Here is a 10,686-nt window from a genome sequence, read left to right as displayed (position 1 = left end):
TTTTCTGTTGAGTATGGTGTTAGCTGTGGGTTTGTCATATATATATATATATATATATATATATATATATATGTATATACACACACATATATCAACAGGTATTTACATATATATATATATATGGAAAAAGCAAGAGAGTTCCAGAAAAACATCTATTTCTGCTTTATTGACTATGCCAAAGCCTTTGACTGTGTGGATCACAATCAACTGTGGAAAATTCTGAAAGAGATGGGAATACCAGACCACCTGACCTGCCACTTGAGAAACCTATATGCAGGTCAGGAAGCAACAGTTAGAACTGGACATGGAACAACAGACTGGTTCCAAATAGGAAAAGGAGTACTTCAAGGCTGTATATTGTCACCCTGCTTATTTAACTTATATGCAGAGTACATCATGAGAAACACTGGGCTGGAAGAAGCACAAGCTGGAATGAAGATTGCCGGGAGAAATATCAATAACCTCAGATATGCAGATGACACCACCGTTATGGCAGAAAGTGAAGAGGAACTAAAAAGCCTCTTGATGAAAGTGAAAGTGGAGAGTGAAAAAGCTGGCTTAAAGCTCAACATTCAGAAAGCTAAGATCATGGCATCTGGTCCTATCACTTCATAGAAAATACATGGGGAAACAGTGGAAACAGTGTCATACTTTATATTTTTGGGCTCCAAAATCACTGCAGATGGTGACTGCAGCCATGAAATTAAAAGACGCTTATTCCTTGGGAGAAAAATTATGACCAACCTAGATAGCATATTGAAAAGCAGAGACATTACTTTGCCAACAAAGGTCCGTCTAGTCAAGGCTATGGTTTTTCCTGTGGTCATGTATGGATGCGAGAGTTGGACTGTGAAGAAAGCTGAGAGCCGAAGAATTGATGCTTTTGAAGTGTGGTGTTTTAGAAGACTGTTGAGAGTCCCTTGGACTGCAAGGAGATCCAACCAGTCCATTGTGAAGGAGATCAGCCCTGGGATTTCTTTGGAAGGAATGATGCTAAAGCTGAAACTCCAGTACTTTGGCCACCTCATGGGAAGGGTTGACTCATTGGAAAAGACTCTGATGCTGGGAGGGATTGGGGGCAGGAGGAAAAGGGGATGACAGAGGATGAGATGGCTGGATGGCATCACCGACTCAATGGATGTGAGTTTGAATGAACTCCGGGAGTTGGTGATGGACAGGGAGGCCTGGCGTGCTGCAATTCACGGGGTTGCAAAGAGTCAGACACAACTGAGCGACTGAACTGACTGACTGACTAATGTCAATATAGTTATGTTGAGGTATGTTCCCTTTACACATACCTTGTTAAGAGTTTAAAAAATATAAATGGATGTTTTACCTTGTGGAAAGCTCTTTCTGCCTGTACTGAGATCACTATATAATTTTTATCCTTAGTTTTGTTAGTGTGCTATATCACATGGATTGACTTGTGTACACTGAAAAATCTTTGAATATCTGGGTTAAATCCTAGGTGACTGTGGTGTAGGATCCTTTTGCTATACTGTTGAATTTGACCTGCTAATATTTTGTCAAGGATTTTTGCATCTATGTTCCTCAAGAACATTGACCTTCTGTGGATTCTTTTTCTAGTGGTTGGAATCAGGATAATGGCGGTTTCACAGAATAATATAGAAGTGTTTCTTCTTCAGTTTTGTGTAATACTTTGAAACGCAAACTATTAGTAAAAATGCAAATACTTAAGGGGCTTCCACATTAGTGAAGTTTTTAGGGGTATAGTGGTCCAGGGCATGTTGGAACATCTTTTCCAAGGTGCTATGCTCAGACTCTTCAGTCATTTCTGACTCTTTGCGAATCCATGGACTGTAGCCTTCCATGCTCCTTGGTTCATGGGATTCTCCAGGCAAGAATACTGTGGGCTGCCAAGCCCTCCTCTAGGGGATCTTCCCAATTCAGGAATTAAACCCTTGTCTCTTGCATCTGCTACATTGGCAGGCAGGTTCTTTACCGCTAGCACCACCTGGGAAGCTCTTTTCTAAGCTAAAGGTAGTTATAGAACCTTGAACAACTCACCACTGAAAAAGTGGCACCATTCTTGGAAGACCTTGGATTTTGGAGGTAGACTTTACTAATTTGGGGACTGACAAGTCATCATTGGATGACTCAGAAAGATGCCAGTTTTGAGTGGTATCCAGAGCAATAAAGGGGTTCAATAGCAGGTTCAAACTTTGGTGGGGGCAGTCTTGCTGAGACCAAATTGTGTTTCTTGAAATTATTTTTTGTTGTTCTGCCTCCCCTCCCTCAAGTGAGTCTATTAGGGCCTTTAAATAGGTGAATCGGGTTAAATTAGGTCATAAGAGTGGAACTACTAGAACTGGTGCCATTATAAGATGAGGAAAAGGAAACATTACTCTCTTTTCCCTGTATCAGGATACAGAGAGAAGGTGGCTGTGTGCAAGCCAGGAAGAGAGCCCTCCCTAGAACCTGGTCATGCTGGCATCCTGATCTCATACTACTAGCCTCCAGAACAATGAGAAAATAAAATTCTGTTGTTTAAGCCACTCAATCTATGATATTTTGTTATGGCAATCTGAGCTAATAGAAATCCTTTATTTTGGCCACATCATTTAGGAGATCCTATGGTGCTACACAGATTCATGGTAGATGATGGACTCTGAGTGTTGACTCTGTTAAGTCTCACTAGCATGTTTCAGAGTAGACCAACAAAATTCTGGAATAAGTCTATGCTCTCTGCGGGAGAAAACCAGTTTTTTAGAAGGTGTACTTGAGCACTCAGTTCAGTTCAGTTCAGTTCAGTCACTCAGTCGTGTCCGACTCTTTGCGACCCCATGAATCGCAATACGCCAGGCCTCCCTGTCCATCACCAACTCCCGGAGTTCACTCAGACTCACGTCCATCAAGTCAGTGATGCCATCCAGCCATCTCATCCTCTGTCATCCCTTTCTTCTCCTGCCCCCAATCCCTCCCAGCATCAGAGTCTTTTCCAGTGAGTCAACTCTTTGCATGAGGTGGCCAAAGTCCTGGAGTTTCAGCTTTAGCATCATTCCTTCCAAAGAAATCCCAGGGCTGATCTCCTTTAGAATGGACTGGTTGGATCTCCTTGCAGTCCAAGGGACTCTCAAGAGTCTTCTCCAACACCACACTTCAAAATCATCGATTCTTCAGTGCTCAGCTTTCTTCACAGTCCAACTCTCGCATCCATACATGACCACAGGAAAAACCATAGCCTTGACTAGATGGACCTTTGTTGGCAAAGTAATGTCTCTGCTTTTGAATATGCTATCTAGGTTGGTCATAACTTTTCTTCCAAGGAGTAAGCGTCTTTTAATCTCATGGCTGCAATCACCATCTGCAGTGATTTCAGAGCCCCCCAAAATAAAGTCTGACACTGTTTCCATTGTTTCCCCATCTATTTTCTATGAAGTGATAGGACCAGATGCCATGATCTTAATTCCATAAAAATAAAGTATATGTCAGGGACCTCCCTCAGAGAAGGAAATGGTAACCCACTCCAATATTCTTGCCTAGAGAGTTGTGTGGAAGACCGAGCCTGGTGGGCTGCCATCTATGGAATTGCACAAAGTTGTACACGACTGAAGTAACTTAGCATATATGCATGCATTGGAGAAGGAAATGGCAACCCACTCCAGTATTCTTGCCTGGAGAATCCCATGGACAGAGGAGCCTAGCTGGCTACAGTGCATGGGATCACAAAAAGTCATTTAAGATGTACATATCTTTTAAAACAATGGCTCTTCAGTGGCCCTTTGTCTTTGATAGCTAGAGTAGATTGGCCCTGGAGCCCAGGGATCAAAATTGTCTCTCTTACCATCGCTGCTGGTTGTGGAAGTTCTGGGTCTGAAGGTATGTACACAATTAATTTAAGTTACATCAAGTGATTCTCTGAATGGCTATACCTATTTTTACATGGCCATTAGCAGCAGTGATGAATGGTCCCTATAACTCCTCAATCCCCACTCACAACAGGTATCTCCTCGCTGGCTGAGTTTTGCCTTATTGTGAGGAAAGAGCTTGGGCACAGGGAAGGGACATGCTGGTCAGGAGCCCAGCACACCTGAGCTCCTGCTAGTCTTTTGCTGGTTCAAGAGGAGTAAGATGTAATAATTTAAGACTTAAGGTTCATTGAACTTTCAGATAACTGGGAGGGACAGCTGCTTATAACTGGACTGAAATAGGAAGGAAACTTAATCCTGGGGTTCCCAACCTCTGGAATCTAATGCCTGATGATCTGAGGTGGAGCTGATGATATAAAAATAGAAATAAATTGCCAATAAATATAATGCACTTGAATCATTCCCAAACTATCCCTTAACCACCCCCACCCCCCGCCACAAACCTCTGGTCCATGGAAAAGTTGTCTTCCACAAAACTGGTTCCTGGTTTAAACATGTTGGGGACTCCTGCTTAGAACTGTTGCTTAGTTCTACCCTTAATCTTAGCCCTAGGGACAGGTCTCTCTGGACATGTTCCCCACTGTGTTAAATGGTGAGAATAATTCCTGTCTTCTCCTTCTCAATTGCTAGGAAGTGGATGGTCATGTATCATCCCCGAGAAGTCCTCTTAAGATACTGGTTCATTAGGACCCTGGGGTGTCTGAGCAGACACAGTACTAATTTGGGGGAGAGAACACAGGCAGGACAGTGAGAAGCCCATAGGAAGTTTATTTTCCAGTCCACACAGCTGCCCACAAACTCAGCAGACTTTTGAGATCAGCATATTATGATGATTTCACGCTTGATACAAATTTTGTAAACAATGATGTAGATTTCCTCATCAGAAGGGCATATATTCTCTTCTGACACAACTTCAACTTTTGCTTTTATGATCCCATTTTCTGGAGAGAAAAAGCAATGTTGTGTCAGACAGCTGGATTCCACTACTGGTCTTCTTATACCAGACCCACCCACAAAACATCATATCCTGCCTTTTACAGTGTCTGAAACTCAGCCCCATTTCTCAGGCTCCTATACAAGACACAGATGTTACCAGCCCTTCTTCCTTCCTCCACCTAGAACCCCTTGCCCACACTGCCTCTATGTGATGAGTTTCATTCTTCCTCCAATAATTTATTCATTTTGGTTTCTGCCATGTCTTGGTTTCCCTTTTAACTTTGCCCTTTGCCCTCACATAACACTTCCCCTTATCTGACATTAATGCTCAGGCAGGAAGTCTCTGCACTTACCTGTTGCTTGTATTTCCCAAAATAAATTTCTTGTACTGAACTCACACAGACAGGCTGTGTAAATAAAATTACCATAAGGAAAAATGATGTTGTTGGAGGCCTCGAGCGTGACTCTAACCTGTGGAGAAGAGGATGAAAAGGGTAAAAAGCATAACTTTGCCTGAGGCAGCTGTGGAGTAACTGTTAAGCAAAAGAAGTGTGTTTTAGGTCCACACCGGAAGAGGGCACCAGAGGTTTCCCCTAGACATCACCTGTTCACACATTTACAGCTAAAGTCAATTTAGAGCGTGGATGACGCAGTAAGAAGCAGTCTGCTCTGATGTGGTGGGGGATAAACCCACCAAATAAACAAAACAGATTTCATTGTCCCTACTGTGCTGCTTTCCGGCTTTGTGACATGGCATTATTACTCTGAGCTTCTCATTCTACCTTTGTGAAATCAAGGTATGAAATCTAGCTATCTAGTCGGTATGAGTTCATAAGTTTTTGTGTTTTGTGTGTGACAAAGCTCTTTATGAAGGTGAAGTACTATGTCTATTGTACAAATAAAGACACCTGGAACCTGAAAGCACTTGGCCAACTAGTACTTAGTACGTGTTTATCTTACCCAATGCAGTTATACAACTTTTACTCAGATACAAGATGAAAGGAAGACTGAGATTCTCAGATGGGAGAAGACACCTACTGAGGTCAGACCTGAGAAGAGAAAGTCCCAGGACCTTTCTGAAATGGTAACAGAGAAGATGTTTGGAAAGGGAAAGCTCAAAGGCATTTCTAGCATCATTTATAGTTGAGTAAATATCAGATACCGCATGTATTTCTCTTAGGGGTTTTGGTAGCTCTGCAACTTTCCCTTCTGTTTGCATCATTTTCTGAAAACCTTACTGAGGCCTCTAAGGAGTTGGAGATTGCTGTCAAATACGGGGAAGCCGGCCGTCTAGGGGATCTGAAGGCTCAGTGAAGACAGTGAGGAAAGGTGATGGACGTAGAGGCTGGAAAGCCAGTCCTGGTCTGACAGTAAGTCTCCCATTGGGGAGGGAGACCGTAATCACCCCATTCTTGCAGCTTCTCTCCCATCTGCCATGGCCTGTTGAGTAGAGTCTCCCTGACTCAGCCTCCCACTGATGGTGGCAGGGACGAGGATGGCTCAGGGCAGCAACGCTGCTTAATCACTGTCACTCAGTCTTACTCATCTTTGTTTTTATCCCTGTTATTGCTTTTCTCTCTCCTCCTTGCTTCTCCCTTAGGGAAGATAAAAAGTCCTGACATGGTTTAAAACCTCTTCTCATTTATCCTCTGCCTACCATCACATTCTTCTTTGTTTTTTAGTGCTTTTTCTTTTTTGTGGTAAAAGTGACATAATAAAAAACAACATTTTAACCATATTTAGCTGTACAGTTAAGTGGCGCTAAATCCATTCACACTGTTGTGCAGTGCTGGCTATCACCCATTTCCCAGATTTTTCGACTTTCTAAACTAAAACTCTGTCCCCGTTAAACACTAGCGTCCCCACTCCTGTACACCTTGGCCCTGGAAGCTACCAATGTACTTTCAGAATTTATGAATTCGACTATTCCATCTGTACCATCACTTCTTCATTTTAAAAATGGAAATAATAATACACACTTTCCTAAGAGAGTTGCTCTGAAGTTCACAGCTAATGCATGCAAAAGCATTTGTAGGTGACTTTGTAAGATGATGTTTCACTTCAAATCAGTAGTGTGGATTGAATCATTTATGAGGATATTTTTCTTCTCTCTCCCCACTCACCATGACCCCCAGATCCTCACTTACCACTATGCATTTGGCCACGTTACTTTTAACTGTGACTGTTACGTCGTAATAGTTAGTTAAGTTTTCAACTGGATCAATTGTCAGTTTTGCTGAAATCACCTCCTGTCTAGATATGAAAAAGAGGCAGAAAAAAGTTCAGATAAAAATCTTGGATTGAGGTAGCCTGAGAGGAAATATGGAAACAGGGGAGGCAGAGAGAGCAGGGGGATAAAAGGGATACAGAGGCACCAATGCCATAAGGATCTACTTTGCATGACACACACCTGAGTTTGAGCACTGATGCCCATGAAGCACAGGGATCATCTGAGTTGGTAGATCAGCACAACCCTTTCTTCTGGGCAGTGACCAGGGCCATGGCCCCTCTTGTACAGCTCAGGCACCTTATGCAAAGTTTATACCACAGCTATTGACTACGGTCACATTGCCGAGTATGTTTCTCTTTCATGGCAAAAGGAGAGAATGATTAAAGGATAAAAGATGGATTTAAAACACAAAATTGCTGTAAGTGCATGGATTCAGTAACCTCTCTCAGCAGTTTCTGAGCAGGGAGAGAATGAGTTCTGGGTTGGGAAGTGTCCTCCCCTGGAAGATTTTCTGCAGGAAGGAAAAATGCATGACTTACACTAGGTCTTGAGCTGCGCCAGACCCAAGTCTCAGGCAGAGAACGAGGAGCAGGATAGCAGGGCTGGTCTTGAACAGAAACTGAAGTGCACGCATGCTGGAAGAATTTGAAGTTCAGGAGGACTGTGTCCTCAGGGAGCCGGGTGGCTCTTATAACTCCAGCAGGAAGACCCTGGAGCTACTGGGTCAAGTTCACTTGGCCAAAACCGTCACGTCTGAGGGATTTCCTTTTTGCTACCTTAGTTGTTTTCTTTCTTTCTTTTTTGAGAAAGGTCAGTGTTTGGCCAGAACTTTTTTTTTTTTTCTTTTTTTGCTGTGCCTGAGCTCATTTAACCATTCACAAGTAGTCAGAACTTGAAGTTGAGGGGAGAGAGAGGAAGGAAGGAGTTGGACCATTACCACTTTTTTTTTTTTTCAACTTTAGAATGTTCCCGGATCCTTAGGATAGATCCTGTCTTAACTGCTGTAAGCATGTTTTTCCTTTTCTAAGCCCTACTTCCTAACCCTTGCTCTGAATTTGTAGGATCCATAAAGTGTCCTATCTCTTTGTCCTCTGAATGACAAATGTCTTATCTTCCTCTCAATGCCTCAACTCTAAAATTTGCTATAGATTTTAGATTGTATTAATAGAATGGATGCCTTGACACTAATGTGCCTAATCATACCTTCTCTGATTTGCATTTTTGGTCCAGAGAATCATCTCTAATAAGTGGTGGCCCCAAAGTGTATTGAGAGTGTTTAAAGAGCATTCAGTCCATGGACATAGGAAAAAGTCAGGTCAGATTAGAAGAGGCAAGACATACACGGCGTGTATTCCTTATGGCACTACCTAGCAAGAAGCTGGGTTCAGTGACCTTTCTATGTATGGATTGGTTCCCTTAGGAGACTTGGATTCACATTCCATGTGTGGAAGCTGCTTTCCTGAAGTTTCTCAGAAAAGGTCCTGACATCCCAGCTCTCTACCCACCCTGGCTTTGGTTACTTCTCAGCCTGCTTCTACTTGCAAGAAATTCAGCTGGGGTGGATAGATGACAGATCCCATCTTTGAGGAACCTTTGCGATCATCTCTAGTTATCTTACAGGAGAAGATAGTATCTGGGGAACCACTTAGAGAGTTTGGGTGACTAGGGAGCTCATGCAATTTTGCATCTACCATGCAAATGGGAGAACCAGGGAAGAGCTGAGGGTTCTCGTGTCAGATGTAGAGGTTAAGTCCAACAGTGAGTGAACTGGGACAGCTGAGAGTGCTGCACTCTTACCTCTGAGGAGTATCCCAGAGGACCAGAGTGCTGAAGCTAAGCAGAACCTTGAGATGTCTTAAGGGTAGAGCAAGACTACGGAAGGTGGCTTTCATCTCTTCATCTGTATTTTATGCAATATTGTCTATGAGTCAGGAGGGGCCTCTCTCTAATTCCAGGTGCTGTACGGCTGGCCTTCTCTTTCCAGGGTCAGTCTACCTTTCATCTCTGTTTTTCCTAAGCTCATTGAATTTCTTTCCCTCCCAATATCTTGCCTTCCATTAAATTCTTATTTATTGAAATAATATTTTCAACTAAATAATATATTTTCATGGTAAAAAAATCTAAAACGTTTTAGAACTAACACCCAAAAAAGGTGTCCTTTTCATTATAGGGGACTGGAATACAAAAGTAGGAAGTCAAGAAACACCTGGAGTAACAGGCAAAGTTGGCCTTGGAATGCAGAATGAAGCAGGGCAAAGACTACTAGAGTTTTGCCAAGAAAATGCACTGGTCATAGCGAACACCCTCTTCCAACAACACAAGAGAAGACTCTACACGTGGACATCACCAGATGGTCAACACTGAAATCAGATTGATTGTATTCTTTGCAGCCAAAGATTGAGAAGCTTTATACAGTCAACAAAAACAAGACCAGGGGCTGACTGTGGCTCAGATCATGAACTCCTTATTACCAAATTCAGACTTAAATTGAAGAAAGTAGGGAAAACCGCTAGACCATTCAGGTATGACCTAAATCAAATCCCTTATGATCATACAGTGGAAGTGAGAAATAGATTTAAGGGCCGAGATCTGATAGATAGAGTACCTGATGAACTATGGATGGAGGTTTGTGACATTGTACAGGAGACAGGGATCAAGACCATCCCCATGGAAAAGAAATGCAAAAAAGCAAAATGGCTATCTGGGGAGGCCTTACAAATAGCTGTGAAAAGAAGAGAGGTGAAAAACAAAGGAGAAAAGGAAAAATATAAGCATCTGAATGCAGAGCTGCAAAGAATAGCAAGAAGAGATAAGAAAGCCTTCTTCAGCGATCAATGCAAAGAAATAGAGGAAAAGAACAGAATGGGAAAGATTAGAGATCTCTTAAAGAAAATTAGAGATACCAAGGGAACATTTCATGCAAAGATGGGCTTGATAAAGGGCAGAAATGGTATGGACCTAACAGAAGCAGAAGATATTAAGAAGAGGTGGCAAGAATACACAGAAGAACTGTACAAAAAAGATCTTCACGACCAAGATAATCACGATGGTGTGATCACTCATCTAGAGCCAGACATCCTGGAATGTGAAGTCAAGTGGGCCTTAGAAAGCATCACTATGAACAAAGCGAGTGGAGGTGATGGAATTCCAGTTGAGCTATTTCAAATCCTGAAATATGATGCTGTTAAAGTGCTGCACTCAATATACCAGCCAATTTGGAAAACTCAGCAGTGGCCACAGGACTGGAAAAGGTCTGTTTTCATTCCAATCCCAAAGAAAGGCAATGCCAAAGAATGCTCAAACTACTGCACAATTGCACTCATCTAACACACTAGTAAAGTAATGCTCAAAATTTTCCAAGGCAGGCTTCAGCAATATGTGAACCGTGAACTTCCAGTAGTTCAAGCTGGTTTTAGAAAAGGCTGAGGAACCAGAGATCAAATTGCCAACATCCGCTGGATTGTGGAAAAAGCAAGAGAGTTCCAGAAAAACATCTATTTCTGCTTTATTGACTATGCCAAGGCCTTTGACTGTGTGGATCACAATCAACTGTGGAAAATTCTGAAAGAGATGGGAATACCAGACCACCTGACTTGCCACTTGAGAAATCTGTATGCAGGTCAGGAAGCA

General features: G+C 42.4%; 1 protein-coding gene across 1 annotated transcript; it reads right to left on the bottom strand.

Annotated features, from left to right (window-relative positions):
• Positions 1-4,706: 4,706 nt before the first annotated feature.
• LOC138079751 (prolactin-inducible protein homolog) lies at positions 4,707-7,690 on the bottom strand. The gene is made up of 4 exons (XM_068972434.1): positions 7,596-7,690; positions 6,950-7,079; positions 5,180-5,297; positions 4,707-4,831 (listed from the first exon to the last, which is right to left on the bottom strand). The coding sequence occupies exons 1-4, from the start codon at positions 7,688-7,690 to the stop codon at positions 4,707-4,709; spliced, it is 468 nt and encodes a 155-aa protein (XP_068828535.1).
• Between the last annotated feature and the right edge of the window lie 2,996 nt (positions 7,691-10,686).

This window comes from Capricornis sumatraensis, chromosome 5 (genome assembly GCF_032405125.1).
Source record: "Capricornis sumatraensis isolate serow.1 chromosome 5, serow.2, whole genome shotgun sequence".
In the NCBI taxonomy this organism is placed as follows: domain Eukaryota; kingdom Metazoa; phylum Chordata; class Mammalia; order Artiodactyla; family Bovidae; genus Capricornis; species Capricornis sumatraensis.
The sequence above is the reverse complement of the archived record's forward strand: the minus strand, read 5'-3'. Positions and strand labels throughout refer to the sequence as shown.

Excerpts from the sequence above, each read along its gene's own strand:
- LOC138079751 (XM_068972434.1), bottom strand. The coding sequence starts at position 7,690 with ATGCGTGCACTTCAGTTTCTGTTCAAGACCAGCCCTGCTATCCTGCTC. Across the intron at positions 5,298-6,949 it reads GTGAGGATCTGGGGGTCATG|GTTAGAGTCACGCTCGAGGC; the intron begins GTGAGTGGGGAG and ends TCTTCTCCACAG. Across the intron at positions 4,832-5,179 it reads TTGGGAAATACAAGCAACAG|AAAATGGGATCATAAAAGCA; the intron begins GTAAGTGCAGAG and ends TTTTCTCTCCAG.